Source organism: Triplophysa rosa, linkage group LG5, assembly GCF_024868665.1.
Source record: "Triplophysa rosa linkage group LG5, Trosa_1v2, whole genome shotgun sequence".
NCBI classification, from domain to species: Eukaryota; Metazoa; Chordata; class Actinopteri; order Cypriniformes; family Nemacheilidae; genus Triplophysa; species Triplophysa rosa.
In genome coordinates this window covers 27,198,452-27,215,097 of record NC_079894.1, presented here as the reverse complement: position 1 = coordinate 27,215,097, position 16,646 = coordinate 27,198,452, and the positions used below count along the sequence as shown (strand labels likewise).

At 37.1% G+C, this 16,646-nt stretch overlaps 2 protein-coding genes across 4 annotated transcripts in view; both read right to left on the bottom strand.

Moving 5' to 3' along the window:
- Positions 1-5,457, bottom strand: part of LOC130554109 (sodium channel protein type 4 subunit alpha-like) — a 31,363-nt gene extending 25,906 nt beyond the window's left edge. For all 3 annotated transcript variants that reach the window (XM_057333543.1, XM_057333544.1, XM_057333545.1), the window contains exons 1-2: positions 5,216-5,457; positions 4,858-4,921 (exon numbers count right to left, since the gene is read on the bottom strand). In XM_057333543.1, coding sequence (XP_057189526.1) covers positions 4,858-4,921; positions 5,216-5,402 — 251 coding nt within the window. In that variant the 5' untranslated portion in view covers positions 5,403-5,457. The remainder of the gene's footprint in view (positions 1-4,857; positions 4,922-5,215) is intronic.
- Positions 5,458-5,690: 233 nt separating this feature from the next.
- On the bottom strand, positions 5,691-16,594 carry LOC130554110 (sodium channel protein type 2 subunit alpha-like). The gene is made up of 7 exons (XM_057333547.1): positions 16,236-16,594; positions 11,748-12,054; positions 11,215-11,332; positions 9,189-9,279; positions 8,870-8,888; positions 8,117-8,245; positions 5,691-5,782 (listed from the first exon to the last, which is right to left on the bottom strand). The coding sequence occupies exons 2-6, from the start codon at positions 12,012-12,014 to the stop codon at positions 8,216-8,218; spliced, it is 525 nt and encodes a 174-aa protein (XP_057189530.1). The 5' UTR covers positions 12,015-12,054; positions 16,236-16,594; the 3' UTR covers positions 5,691-5,782; positions 8,117-8,215.
- Between the last annotated feature and the right edge of the window lie 52 nt (positions 16,595-16,646).

The window sequence follows — 16,646 nt, the reverse complement described above, 5'->3', positions numbered from 1 at the left end:
TATTCAGACAGTTTCACAGTTTGAACAAGTAATGTAACACTTTATTTATCGTAATATAAAACACATAAAACAAGCAGTCACAATGTCGTTCAAAAATACAGATATTCCAAGGGTACCAACGCGAAACGATCGATTTGTATGAGGAACAGATGCGAAAGCGATCACCGTCCGCCGTAAATCTCAAATCCAGAGAAGAACGACATTCAAATATTGCCGCCAGAGGAAGTTAAGTCACCTTCGATGCCATTGGCTCTCCCGTGTCTCGTGACCGATCGCGTCATTTCTTTGGCTTTGAACGTGAAACGGTACCCGCGACCGACTGCATCTAGCTGTTCCGGTTTATTTTTGAATGGGAGCCGACTTCATGCATTCACGGACACTCACGGCATCTTCATGTAAAGTTATCCTACGGCTTTGGTGCAAAAAGGTCTGCAAAACGAGTTGTTTGTTATATTTTGTAATGGTTTTGGTCAGTTTGTGCAATAAATACCTGTACTTTTATTCGCGTGTTGTGTTTTAAATGGCTGAGAAGTGGTTAAGGTTAGGTTTAGGGTGAGGGTGAGGTTGGGGTTAGGTGCTACAAAATATTAAAACCATAAATAATTATGAAATGCTAAGAATTGCACGCATCTCGGTCTGGAGCATTTAGCAAATAGCAACGCAGTTCCCTGTTCGTCGAAAAATGATGCCAAAGGAGTACCCTGCGCGTTCAAAAGTGACGCCGTGGGGCGCTAACCGAGCGTAAATATGTGACGAGTCGGGAGTGAGAACGGGTTGACGGGTGACGTCACGGACACTACGTCCATATTTTATACAGTCTATTGTTCCAACGCAATTGTACTGACAGGTACGCCCACCTTACTTGCGTATACATTTGGGCGGTCTTAGTCAAATCATACCACGAACTGACGTAGATTTGTGGGGGTGTGGTTACACGAGGCGTTTCAGGCAAGCCTGGGTGAGCATTCGCTTTTAGATAGAATGCATCTTTTGTTCTTACACTTTTATTTTTGCAATTTTATGTGTCTAATACATGCATGGGCAACTTATAACACACTAAATACAAAAAAACACGTGTTCACGCCATATGACCCCTTTAAAATTCTTTCATCATTCACTCATTCTCATGTCACTACAAACCTGTATGACTTTCTTTCTTCTAGAGAACACAGATGAGGATATTTTGAAGAATGCTTGGAACCAAACAACATCGACTTCCATAATATGAACACAAAAGAGACTGTCCTCCCGAAAAAAACGTGCCAGTAAGACTTCACATTCAGTGCAGACGTAATGACGCAATCGGTCACAAGATATTCGAGAACCAATGCTTTCTCACAATCACAGCTGACCTATCACTTCGTCTGGCGGTAGGTTGAGGATTTAACTTACAATCGTTTGACTTCTGTACACTTGTAATATTTGTACATTTTGAATAACAATTGTGACTGTTTTATATGCTGTGTTTTATGTTATACAATAAATAATTGGGTAACGTTGTTTGATCAAAATGCGAGAACGGTGTAATTTGTAATGTAAATACAGTTCATCCTGACAGTTTAAAGTGAAAATCACACTCCAATACGTGTCATCATTGCAAAATGATAGCGCAAATATATAATTTTATAATGACGGTAGACAAAAGATTCTCCTTCTGCCGGTAGAGGCGCTATTTTAGGAAACGCTCCGCGGTGTCGTATTTGGGGAACGTTGAAAACGACCAATGGGGTCGTATGAATTGGAGGACTTGTTGACACAAAACCACATTTCTCAAAATGCCTACTTTTGTGTTCCACAGAAGAAAGTTGTGCAGGTTTTGAATGACATGAAGATAAATAAATGATGACAAATTTTCATTTTGGGTGAACTGTCCCTTTAACGTGTTCATTCTCAGAAGTGGTAAGAATGCCGCTTGGGCTTTACACTCACTTTTGTAAGAGTCTGACCTTTTTATATGTTTAAAGGTGCTTAGTGTAATTTTTGGAGGATCTATTGACAGAAATGCAATATAATATACATAACTTTGTGTTCAGAGGTGTGTAAAGACCTTACATAATGAAGCGTTATGTTTTATTACCTCAGAATGAGCTATTTCTATCTACATACACCACGGGTCCCCTTACATGGAATTCTCCATGTTGTTTCTACAGTAGCCCTAAACAGACAAACTGCTCTACAGAACGTGTTTCATAAATACATTATCTCCTTAGGCAAAGAAATGCAAACGTGACCACATCTTAGTTCTGTGTCAGCCGCCCTAGTGATTCGAGGGGGAGGGGGAGGAGGGGTGGAGTGAGCCGTTGGTTGCAATTCGCAACTTCACCCCTAGATGCCGCTAAATTTCATACAAAATTTAAGAGAATAGCGAAGTCCACACCACAACTTCAACTACAGTGTAAAGATACAAAGGAACAATACTGATAGGATTACTTTCAGTTTTTTCCAGCTGATGAATGATATTTAAAGAGTTCTTTTAAAGTGTGCATTTAAAATGCGACAATTGTTCAAATCCATGAAGAGTATAAAGGTACATGTAAAAGTATCTCGATTAGGGTCAATTTAAAGAGAAATGTTTGTGTTCATATTGAGATCTTCAATAATATTGACTTTTGATTGCAGAGAAATCAGAGCTCAGTTTGAGACATTATAGAGATCTCTTCTGAAACTCTAATGACGGAGACATTTGGGAGATGTCTGTCTCCTTTTTCGGGAGAAACACAGATGAGACTTAAGAAAAGTACTTTGCTCTCCATTTAATCTCATTGATGTCTAGGAGAAATAATTAATTAATCATTCATTAAAGAGATCTCATCTTACATGTTTTTTATGGGATGTGCTATTTCTATCTATTGGGTGTGCGTGGGAAAGTCTTCAAATGTTTTTTCCATTGCATTATCCTATACATTTTTTTGTTATGTGCAATCTCCTGGGATCGTACCCACGACCTTGGCATTGTCAGTGCCATGCTCTTACCACTGAGCTACAGCAAAGCTCTTACTCTCTGTATCTCATTACACGACATTCCATCAGCCCTGTTACTTATACAGAGAGAAAGAAAGTTCAGAAAGAGCAGTCCTAATCCCCAATGTTCTGTTGTCATAAAAACAGCCATTTACAAACCTGCAAAAGGGCTTAGAGGAGATCAGATGTGAAGATACACGCAAATCCTCTCCGGGATGTGTGACGTGAGCTGGGAATTGACAGTGATTGGAATTCTCAAAGTGTTTAATATACCAAATCGCAAACAGAGACAAAATGCTTAGTTTCATATTAGGTGAGTTTGATTTGGACATTTACTGTTGCCACACGTGAATTGAGAAAATCAAACGTTTACTACCTCTAAAACGCTGTTTTTCATTATTTTGTCTATTAAATATATATTTTGGGCTCTTTGACGATGAGATTTTCATCTTAATGTAGGCCAGCATACATTTCTATTGAAAAAGTTTAAGACTTTATTTAGTGAAACGTAAAAAATTGATCATGTTCTTTTCCGTTTATAGTGAATTGCATCTCTTTTTAAGCTGCACAATCAATAGTTTACCTCCAAACAACCTCCATCTTTTTACCATCATCACATGGGTATTTGGTACAATAAAATCCTTGAACTGGCCCTGGCACTGTGAGCATCATTCTGTGCCTCGGGTTTGACCTCTGTTTCTGGGATTTGAGGGATTTTTTCCCTCAATACTGACAGACACACAATGGAAGACTTTCACTCTTCATTCACTGGATTATTGATGTGTAATTCGATTCATCGTGTGTTAAAAATATACAGTAGTAGTCACCAAAAGTGATGTCATATTTTGTTGATGCTCTCTTGTTTTTGAAGCAGTCATTCTCCTGGCTCTCGACTCGGTAATTTTTGCTCATGTGTTTTTTGCCTAACCTTCTTAAATTCTTCACAGAGCTGAGATTGACTCCGAGAACAACTACACAACATCTTTCATAATATATTTGAATAAAGATGTCAGGTGTCCAAGGGCAGACATCACTTTTGTTCAGCGCTGTATGTTGTATGCCATGCAGTTGCTAAGATGTTTTTAGTGCATCGCTAAAGTGGTTGCTAGGGTGTTGTATGTGATTTGTTTCTTGGTAACTTAATGAGAAAAGAATCATTGTAGAAAAACATTTTGAACATTATAGACAACATCTTAGCAACATAAAGTTAACTGCGCACTTCTGTGACCCCCACTGAACTTCCGGTACACTCAAAAACAACAAAAAGCTTGTAGATTATTTCTGATAACAATCAAAACAAATCGAGAAGAATCACTACTTGGCTAACCTCGTCTCTCCGATATTTTGAATTTAGACTGCGATACCAAGCTCAACCGCTAGATGTCAATGTACCATAGGGTTTCTTTAAATGCGACCAGACTACAGGACCTATTCAACAAATTGTTTATTTAAAACAATTATTATATAATAAAATAATCATAAATTAATATTAACAAATTAAATCAAATATAAAGTCATATTATTAGACACTAGCCAAACACAGACCGGAAGTTAACTGGGGGTCAGGCGCGCGCGTCCGATGAAAAACTGTCTATAGGTATTTTCTTATTTATTAAAGTCTAACAAAAGTAACAACCCTTACAAACTTTAGCTAAACATTGGTGCTACTTTTTTTAGCTAAATGCCAACTGATTTGACCCCAAAACTAAAAGAATGACGTTTGAATTGAACATATAGCGATTTAACTTTCTTTAACACTTCTTTTCAGATTGTGAAACTTCATTGAAGCAACCCAGCAAAATGCAGCCGAAATTGAAACCAAGCACCTGACAAAATGTCCTGCCACTCGTCGCTTGTCATGGCAGCATCATATGAAAACTCTTGAAGATTTCTTACCCAGCGTCGCTGCTGTATCCACATATTAAGGCATCTTTTGATCCTTCAATTTTGTAGAAGTTGTCTGAGGAACAAGAAAGATGTGAATTCAGTGACATTTGGGCGACATCAAACCATTAACACATTGAACGTCGATTCACGGTTTGCTTACAGACTCCATCCATCCTCCAACAAGTCAACTTATTTCGATCTTATTTGACTTTCATAATCAAATTTATTTCCACCACAGAATATTTAAGGGCAATAATGTGCGTTGTCATTTTGATATTTGAATTGTAAAAAGGAACATAATTGTTCTTTAAAGCAACAATGTTTGGAATCCAGATGAATCATGACATCCACTAAAAATCATTTAAACCTTCGCTGGTCAAGAAGTCCTTCAAGGAGAGCCAGGTCCTGTTGTTACAAACGAAGCTCCCGTTGCCGGAGTAGGTGGAGTTGATGCAGGAGGCGGGGCTACGAACACACTTCTGGCGTAGGATGCCCATGAAGAGCTGTAGACCAATCAGAGCGAAGACACTGAGACAGAAAACAGTGAGGATCATGACGTCCGCTAGCTTTTTGACAGATTGGATAAGGGCACCGACGATAAGTCTTTAAACCTACAAAAAAAAAAAACAGAGAGAAAGAGAATATAAGTATCAACGTAAAACCATTGCTAAAGGTGATTATATTATTCAAGCGTGTCATTTCTATGCCATCGTTGTCACCAAAAGTGGACTTCTGTATGTAAATACTACGGCTCTGAGATGCTGTGTGGTTCTGTTTGATGACACTCTTCACCTTTGTTTTGCTTAACAAAAATAAATGCAGTTTGTAAAACATTTCCTAACCTGGGATCACTGATATTGTTTTGAGAGCGCGTAGAACTCTGAAGGTCCGTAAAGCTGACACGTTCCCAAGGTCCACAAACTCTGTCACATATCTGTCAAGAAAATTTGAAAAGCAGTTGTGCTTCAATAGCTTTGCAAGAGCCAAAACAAACTCAGCTCCCAGTTTGACAAAACAATGGAAAGTCACATGTCGCTATAAATGAATATAGCGTTATAGCAGTCTTTCCCATACGTTTTTTTACAAACTTTTCTTAAACCGTATGTACTACAGCCACACAACACTGTACAATACTATATATTATTTAGAATGATACAATTTTATGCAGGGTATATAAAATAATATCTGTATAGCAAATATGTTAGTTCATTGTCACAAAAGGCAGAATTAAAGTCTCTTGATTTTAATTACCAACATAATTCTTATTAATAATGTTTATCCCTTTTAGTATTCTGTTTAGATTATTGTAACAAAAAGTTGAAATTGAATCTTGAACAATTAAAAATAACATTGCAAAAGTCAATAAGAAACAATAACAACATTGCAAAAGTCAATAAGAAACAAAATTAACTAATCAACACATATAATGTCCAAGTCTTGTGATTTCCTTTAGAAATGTGTGTATTTTCACATTTGTTTCATTTCAAGGCATTGAAAGAGAACTGTCATTTCAGAGCAGATCATATTTTCTATTACTAGGATCGCTCTCCACTGAACCTCTCTCCATGTTTGCTTTTTTCTGTTTTAACAGTGCTGACGCTACAAGACGCTTAAACTACAGGAAATGACATCATCTGGAACTGTATGAGCAAAGTGACTTTGCAAGAGAAGCCAAAATAATCCAATCATCTGAGCTTCATAAGCTTTTACCATTTCGCTGAATAAAAAAACAAGGATCCCAGCAGCAGATTGCGTCTTCTTACACAAACAAATGGTAATGTTAATGTCTCATTTCGTTATTGCAGTTAAGGCAAAGCATGGTAGAATTTTCTATGGACACACTAAAGCAGAATATGAAAATCTCTTTTAAAAACATATTTTGGTAAAGCCTTCAGTGAGCCTAAACTGCAGGAGCTCTTCAGTTTTGTCGCAATATCCACAAAGCGCATGACGAATGAGTAGAAACAAAAGAGTCTCTTCTAAAAAATCCAAAGAGTTGCACACAGCAACACAAATAATAAGTGATAATGAACTGAACAGAACAGGGGGTATAAATAACATGACTAATGAGGGACACAGGTGAACTGAATGAGTCAACAGAAACAAGTGACTAATAATGAACACCGCCTCTCTTTCTGTTAATCTGCGCCTCTAGTTTGGTTGAGATGATGCTAAATATTTAGGTCACCTGACAAATCCCTTTCTGGTCACCTGCATCTTCCTTTTTCTTTCCAGTGACCTCTCGCTCACCTCTGTAACTCTCTGGTCTCATTTGATTTTCAGCAGCTCTACTTTTGATTTATTTTTAAAAGTAGATCCCACGTTCTGTCTAACATTTCATTTTGTGTTTTACAGAGGACAATAGAAAAGAGGCTGAGGCTGTAAATGATGATCGTTTTTTATTTATTATGCAAACTATCCCTAAAGGGAACATAGTTTACTCGGTCTCATGCGACTATATGACTTCAGCCTAACACAATCTTTTCTAAAAATAACTGTCACTTTATATGCGCATACTGTAAAGGCTTTTTTTATTCTGCGGCGGACCTACGCCGTAGCCTCTAAGCAGTAGGCACCGCGCTAGTTTTCGTTTATACTTGTGCGTCGTTGTCCGCGTCGACAGGCAATGGCCACTAGGCGTCAGTGTCCACAGGCGTGTTGCTTGTGTAACCAAGACAAGAGCTGAAGAAGAAGCGGTTCATTGTGTACTGAGAAGCATTTAGCAGTGATACCAGCGACAAGTAAACAGTCACTTTTGCAGCTTGAGTTGTTAAATACAGAAAAACATGTAAGAGACGATTCAATTTAGACGATTCATTCTGAAATGCATATGAGTAAACCCGATGCTATCACAGAGATTTTTTACCTGAAGGGAGGCGGTTCAAGCAGACCAATCACAGCGCTTGCCTTCAGCGTGATGGGAGCGTCGCATTGACGTGCTGATACATTTATGGAGACTGTCGGTCTCTGCATAGGCTACGCCGTACTTACCGCATACACATGACGCACGACTATAAACTACCCAAAATGTTAACGTTTTCTAAAGTTTGCATTTTTAGTCAACTGAAAATACAACAAGCACATTTCAGATGATCAACATGTCACTAAAGAGCTCAGCTCGTGTATTTTATTTTCAGTTTTGTTAAATAAGCTCAAAAAAATCATTTTGTTTGAAGGTGAGTAAATCATGAGAGAAATTTTGAAAGAAAGAAAAACTATGAATCTTTCTGTTAGCGTCACGATTAGCAAAACTAAAAGTCAGACTCACGCCATGACGATGACACTGAAATCCAGCCAGTTCCAGGGATCTCGGAGAAATGTGAAGGACTCCAGACAAAAGCCTCTGGCTAACATCTTTATTAAAGACTCAAATGTGTAAATGCCTGTGAATGTATACCTGTAAGAATACAAGAGAAAGCACTGGTGAACTACACGTAAATGTTTCCGATAGTGTGTTAGTAGGCTTATACAACCATGCCATGGGTGCCCTGTTGAAAAAAACAGCATATACTGGGTTAGGTCTGTTTTGATGCTGGTTTGACCAGCTATGGACCAGTTAAGGACCAGCACATGACCAGCTTAAACCAGCAAACCAACATCAAAACATACCAAATGCTGTTTGTTTTCAACAGGGTGAACCAGTAAAAACTGGAAAATAAAGAATATGAAAATACATTTGAGAAGACACCCCTTTGTAAATCATTTATTTGGGCTTTTGACAAACAAAACGCATGCATTTCTCTGAATAACTTGAGTTGAAAGTAGCGCACGACAACATGATGCATGCTTCGACTCAGTCACTTTAAATTCAATTCCATGCATGTGTTCTATGATGTTTTATTCGAGTTCGGTCTTTTTATCTATTAAAATCTAGGCCAGAGTTTAGACACTGCGAACCTGCGCAGATTTAGCTGAAACTCAACACCGTACTATAACTTTTCAAAACAACAGGAAGGGACATCATGAGCATGTGTCGTTGCAGGTGCTGCGACAGAATGAGAACATTTACAGAGACTCTTACCAATGCAGCTATCAGGAGCCTAGCAAAGATGAAAAAAGTCTTGTGAGCATTTCAGAGCAGAAGCACAAACTGATTTTGTGTTTTCACCGTTTGCATTAAAGTGCGTTCACATCACTTTATCCCAATGTATTATTTTTTATCCTGATTCATTCCGAAACATTTACAGGAGTAAAACAGGTTGCAAAGTCAAAATATGTAAGACACACACATCGCCCATAATCTATTTGTTTTTCTGTACACACAGAGATGTATGTAATTGTAAAACAGGTTAAGCAGTGTAAAATACTGAAAACATGTTATAAATAAAAGTGTCACTTACTCAATGTATTTGGTCCACTGTGGAGGGTCTGACATTGCCATGAAGCAGCAGTTTGTCAAAATTGTGCACATGATAAACAAACTGAACAAAGTAAACAAGTTAAGAAAATTGACAGTTGTTGAGGGTTCTGGACTGAATTGAATATGAGCTCAATTTGAAGTGATTCATTGCCGTAAAGTGTAAATAATTGTATGTTTGTATTTTACAGACTTTTGTAAAGTAGTCCTGGAACTTTCATGACACGGGAACATGATGTCGTTTCAGTACAATGAAAAACAAGGAAGGATTTTACCCCACTGAGAGGCAAGCAGCTGTTCCTTTACCCTGTTTTGTGTATTATGTGCCATAACATGGACTCTGCGTGGGGATTTTCTAAGCCTGGACATTTATGGATAATACAACACATCACTGGCCCAATCTGAACCACATAATAATACACCCAATACAGAATAAACTGCTGCAACTCATTTGGATTAATGTTGTTTGTAAATTACAAACGGGACACTGTGCAAATGTGGTTGTTATTCATACAGACATACATCTTTATTTAGAAAATTTGTATAACACTTGTGAACTTAATCTTATTTTAATATAAATATTAAATACATAGTGGCCTAACGTGATGTCTAACTTAGAACATTTTACGTCTTTGCCTTTTATTAAAATATATTAAAGATGTATTCAAATTGAGAAGAATCTATGGCAAAAAATGACACATGAGCAAACTCATTTTTTGTGTTATATTAGAATAAAACACATTTATTGATAAACTGTATAACCTTTTTCATAAATACTTGAACCAAGTTTAGTGTTTTCTCCATTTCTTACAAACACATCATATTTTTAAGGTTTGTTTTTGTGTGACATTTGACAAAATATACCCTAAAATTAGTTTTTAATGTCAGAGATGTAATGCTGTACTGTTATGACATGTTTATCATCCTTTTCTTTAGTAGGTCTGGTATTTATCTAAACTTGATGATTTTTGTATTGTTTAAAAAAAAATTAATATCTGCCTCTATCCTTAATACTTAGTAAACACTAAACATGTTACTGTTTAAATAAATGAAACATAAATATGCCCAATTAACAACATACATGTGATTACATTTACAAATGTAAAGGATATTGGCATTTTACCAAAATCCTGAGGTGATGCTGTGATGTGATAAATCTCATTTTAAACACTTTTAATGGATCAGTTCTTGCTACATTAACTACATTCACTCTTAGGTGTAACTGTTCAAACACATTAATCTGTTTACTGCACACCTGCATGCATTATGACCACAGACACGCCAACATCTGCCCTCGCAACCGACCGGAGCATGCAGCTGTCACATGATGCCAAATCACTTTGCTCTTATTTCATTTGGGGAATTAGAAGTGGAATATCAAGGGATTTGGCCGGCAGTGCCACGGAAGAACATCACAAAGCCGTTTCTAAAATGAGCCTGGGAAAAATCCAAATGCCGTTCCAACGGAAGGAAATGTTCAGGATTGTTCCAAACCTGTATGAATTTCTTTGCTCTGCTAAACACTAGGAGAGATATTTGGGAAAATGTCAGTAACCAAACAGATCTCATCTCCCATTCACTCTCATAGTAGGGAAAATAAATACTGGGAGTGAATGAGAGATGAGATTTGTTTGGTTAATGACATTCTTCCAAATATCTTCCATTGTGTTTGAAATTTATACAGGTTTGGAACAATCCGAGGGTGAGTAAATGATGACAGAATATACATTCTTGGTTGAACTGTTCCTTTAAAATATCCCTTTAGAAATAATTTATTCACTTTCTTCGGTGGAACACAAATTAAGATATTTTGAGAAATGTCTCGGTGGTTTTGTGTTCAGTCAATAGGGGTTGGTTCTTCAGAATATCTTCTTTTGTGTTCAAAGAAAGTCATTGTCTTCTCGTTAATATTTACAATTTCTGTAAACATGTCCCTCCATTTCTCAGATAACACACATGCACAGATACTCACACAGACACACATTTTCTCAAAGCTGTGAAAGGATATGAATGGACTAGAATTCGTATGGAGATTCTTCGAATGCAGTGAAAAGGACTGAAGATGTAAAGTGCAGATGTGGAACTAAAGCGAAAGATGACTTTTCCTTTGTTTAGTACTACAAACGTCTGCAAAATAGAAGAAGATCACAGTCAATGTGGACAAAAACACAGTCACTGGTGCTAATGATTAATGACAGAATGATACTTTATACTTATCACATTTGTTTAAGATGTCTATTAAAAAAGTCTTCAAAAGCAATGTGAGACAATTGATCAAATCTGGATTTGGGTAAATCTGATGAGAAATGTTCGAGTTCATATCGAGATCTTCAATAATATCGACTTCCGACTTCCGACTTGACTAATCTGAGCTCAGTTTGACACATTGTTGACATCTCTTCTGAAACTCTAGTGACTCAGAAGAAATATCTGAGACAGGAGACAACAGACTCATGCACATGGTTCCATGTTTTTCCATTAAAAATCTCTCTGTCCACAATTATATCATTATATCAGGCTACCCAATAACATCTAATCTCACCCTATGATTTTTGAAGTAGAAAGGGTCGATGTCGTCCAGCGGGACTCCGACCAGTCCTGGGGGAATGTCGCCGAAGATACGAGGAAGCACCTTCCCGGCCTCCATGTCGGCCCGGGGTTTGGGCTCCTCGGTGTTTCCAGGGTCCGCCTGGTATTCCTTGGCGTTCCTCGCCCGCTCTTCGCTGATCCTCTGCTCGATGGCCGCCAGAGACTCGCGAGTGAACGGTCGCAAGCCATCAGGACCCGCTGGTAGGAGCATGGTCGCCATCTTTTCATCCTGATCGTCCTGTACTAGAAGTTACTCAAAGCTGGACAGAGAGAAAAGAAAACAAGTCGATTTGTCTTCTTTCTTCTTGCTTGTATTGTTTTATTCAGCATTAAATAAAATAACATCACAAAATAAAATAACAAAAAAGTTAATCATGTCATTTTTTATTGTTGTAATACAACTTAATTTAATTTAACATTAATACAACATTAGACAAAGCTGCACATTTTAATGCACGTCATGCGATCTTTCTTAAATACCATTATATATTATAAGAGTACTGACAATTTGGTAGTGATGCCTTCACATGCTCTTGGAAATTTGATAATTCCCAATTTTGGTCAGAAATAACCTGCCAAGTGTCATTTTTCTTAAATGACCGACTTTAGGACTGCATTCCAAAACATGCATGGATTACAACCATTTAAGTTTGGAATGTGATTTTGTTATATTTTCCATACATTTTGTGACAGTTGACAGGTAAATTTAAGTTGATGTTTCTTGAATTTCCAAATATTATTTTACCAAGTAAGTTAACCCTTGTGTGGTGTTTGTGGGGATGGTTCGTGGGACCTGTTTTACATTCACATTTAGTCATTTAGCAGACGCTTTTATCCAAAGCGATGTACAAAGTAGGGGAAAACAATAGAAGCAATTTGTGCAACAAAAGAACAACAATGCATAGGTGCAGTAAAAACTGGTCTCAGTCAGCTTATCACAGTATACGAAGACTTTTTTGAGGGGGGGAAGTAGAAAAGAAGTAGAAGACTGCACTAATGGGTCAGATGTTGACGGAAGAGATGTGTTTTTAGCCGATTCTTAAAGACAAGCTACAGAATAGTTCTAGACTCGTGAAACACATCCAGAGAAAGTGCGCGAGAGTGATTTTTTCCCTTTGTGGGACGGCACCACAAGACGTTGTTCGATTGCAGAGCGCAGGTGTGTGAGAACTAAAATATGTATTTTTTTCAACCTCAAATATTTATATTTATTCAAGATATACACGTTTTTATCATATTTTTTTGTTTTTAGTGCAATAAAAATTTATGCACCTTTAATAAATATAAATGACAAACATTATGAACCATATATGCTGTCTGTGTTGCTTGTAACTGGGGTCTGTAAACATGTATTTAGCATATATTATTAAAAATGTATGACTGTATTGATTTACTAATTAATGCCGTAGGTTCACTAGCCCTGCATTGTAACAAAAACACAAACACCATATAATGGTTAGTATAATGTTGCATGAACTTTCTCTGGTTATTCAGCAACATTTTTCTCTGTTTTTCTATTTCAGAACAAAATCCTCCACACTTTTTTCCAGTTTCTCAAGTGGTTTTGTATATTTATTACATAATGACTCTTGCCTCTAGAGATTCTAGAGATTTCATTGATTACAGTCGCATGTTGTGTAAGAAACATCCATTAAGTCCAATGTGAATAAAAGCTTATCCAGTACTTGACCTTCTCAACCTCCTGCTACATCCCACAAACCAAATGAAACATCAGACTCACTCGGCGTCACGCGTTATGTTAGTAAAACCTGACTTGCAGAATGAACTCATTCTCTTGAATAGTCCGTCCGCAGTGACACGTGTCTTAAGATTAGTTTGAAGAAGGAAGTTTCTATTATCACAGACACGTCTTCAATTCTTCTCTACAGGACAGCGCCAGAAACTGTTCTCTAATCCACAGCCTCAAAGTGGTTTACACTGACCCATAATTCTCAGATGTGGGGAATTTCTCAGCTGTCTCGGTTTAGACAAACACGAAGGAGAAACGTTACTTCAATGACAAGCTGCTATATACTGTATAAGAAAATATATCCATCACGACGACCGTTAGCATACTGGTTAGGTGCAAGTACTGTTCACTAGCAAAACTGTCACGTGTGAGCATTAAAAAAAATCACATTTCAACCTTGGTTAGTCTTTCACACTGTAGCACACTGCTTACAAAATGTAACTTCATTTTTCTTGTTTTTTAGAAATCTAAGAAAATCGTGTGTGTTAAAATGAATCGATAAATAATCCACCCAGAAATGAAAATTATGCTGTCATGAGTTACACTTGTTTCAAACTTGTATAAATTTCTTTGTTCTGTTGAACAACAAAAGATATTTGGAAAAATGTTAGCAACTGACATTTCTGCGACATCATTGATCACCATAGTAGGAAAAATTAAAATGGTAGTCAAATGTGCCCTAGTGTTGTTTTCTTTCCTAAATTCTTCAAAATATATTCTTTTGTGTTCAACAGAACAAAGATTATAGTAATTTTCCCTACTATGGTGGTGAAAGATGTCCTAGAAATGTCAGTCGCTAACATTTTTCCAGCTATCTTTATTCATGTTCAATAGAACAAAGAAATGTATACAGGTTTGGAACAAATTGGGGGGAGTAACTCATGACAGCAGAATGTTCATGGTGTATATGGTGACAGAATAATCATTATTGGGTGGAGTATCCCTTTTAGCAACAACATGACAACATTTTGTTCAATTTCTCTGCAAACAAGATCAAAACGCATCTGTTCACTGTGCATTCACAGTACAAAGGCTCATGAATTTGCCAAATCATATTCTACGGATATAAAGGGTTTGTGTGAGTATTAGGCTTAAGGGTCAGGGATACACTCTTAAAAATAAAGGAGCTTAAAAGGTTCTTCACAGCGATGCCATTGAAGAACCATTTTTGGTTCCACAAAGAACCATTCAGTCAAAGGTTCTTTAAAGAACCATCTCTTTCTTGCTTTTTTATCATCTGAAGAACCTTTTTTCTCCACAAAGAACTTTTGTGAAACAGAAAGGTTCTTAATGAAGGTTCTTTGTTGAACCATTTAGACAAAAAATGATATTGGTAAAGATGTCCACTGATATTAAGAAGCCAACAGGTGTGTCATTTTTTTTTTGTCTGTTATTGTCGATTTAAATGACTGTCACATTCTTTTTGGCTAATCATCTTAAACAGTATATTCTCTCTCTTTCTGTACACAATATAGGAGATATAGTTTTATTTACATTAAAGTGATACTTCACCCAAAAATGCAAAATCTCTCTGGTTATAAGCATTCTTCCAAATATCTTTCTCTGTGTTCACCAGAACAAAGACATTTATACAGATTTGGAACAACTCGAAGGTGAGGAAATGATGACCGAATTTTCATTTTTGGGTGAAGTATCCGTTTAACAGACATACATGTAAATGATAGTCCAGCAAGAGGTAGTTTAACCGATTATATGTTTATGGATTATAGGGATCATATGACTAATTAATTTAATGATGTACTATATTATTATCGCAGTTGCATTTATTCATAAGAAAATCTCATTTTATGGGGTTTTAGGAGGCACTTCGAATGAAATATTGCAGCCTATCATGCATAGTATCTCTCTCTGTACACAATGTAGAAGACTGATGTTTTATTTTCATTAACAGACATACACTTTATGTGTGTTAATGTTTTATACTTCTAAAGTGTGTTAGAGAAAATCCTGAACACAAAAAAATGTTCAGACAAGCACACACACCGGTGCAACTTTGATTTCAAAAAGATATGACAACCTTGTTTTTCAGTAAGAAATGCTGAATAAATTGATACATGAGTTCAAATAATAAGAACAATAATGAACGGAATGAATTTAGAAAAGAATTTGATCCCTGCTTAAACTCAAAGCTCAGGGTCTCTGTGGTCAGGAAGCTGCTGATGAAACCAACAGGTCCATTAGGGATCATTAAATGGGAGGAGTCATGAATACTGCTCAGCCATTTTGCATCATGTCTCTCCTGCCTGCAGGCCGTCTGAATTGGCTGAATCTGAATTGGCTGCTAAACTCCAACAGACAAGTCATAGAGACAAATGAAGCAAAAATAAACACATCACATTTCATCTCCTCTTGCGCTCTGCGCAGGTGCTGTTTTCTGTCTTGGAAAACTATCTAGAGCTTGTTTTTGGTTCGCCAAAGAACATAAACTTCAAGTTAAGAACCACAGCCCAAATGTTTCGTGATAACAAGAGGCTTCTAGACTGCAAAGAAATATTTGAAGAATGGTATTTTAACTGCTATTCACATAGTTCAGAACGCAGGTTCCTTTTTTAATAAACTTATCTGCATGGAGAATTACGCACTAACAATGAAAATAAACAAAAAAGTTGTTGTCACCAACTGGAGAATAATATATTCTAAAAGAAAATGCAAATAAATGAATGTCCTTACATGTAAACTCCAATAATCGCAGAACTGCGTCCACGTATGGTTCCATTTATTGCGCTGATATAAATCCCAAATCTCAAACTGATCCGTGGTGGGTAGCCCCAATCCAAGATTTAATTATTCCAGGACTTTTCAGATAGCCACTGATGAAGGTAAATGGTTTTCCACGAAAACCGCGGTGCCAAGCAGATACCGTACCCTTAAATCCAACGCAACGCTCATTTTACGCACTCCAAATGTAACTCAGCATTCATATCAGAAGAGGTCTCCAAACGTTGTTCGTGATCTTTCAAGGTTTGTGTGCATTTTTTGCTTGTTTGCGAACTTGTCATCTTATTCTTATTTCGTGCACAGCATCAGTTCGCGCGTCTCTCAGAGCGCAGAAGATGATGCGCTGCTCAACAACCTGCGCGA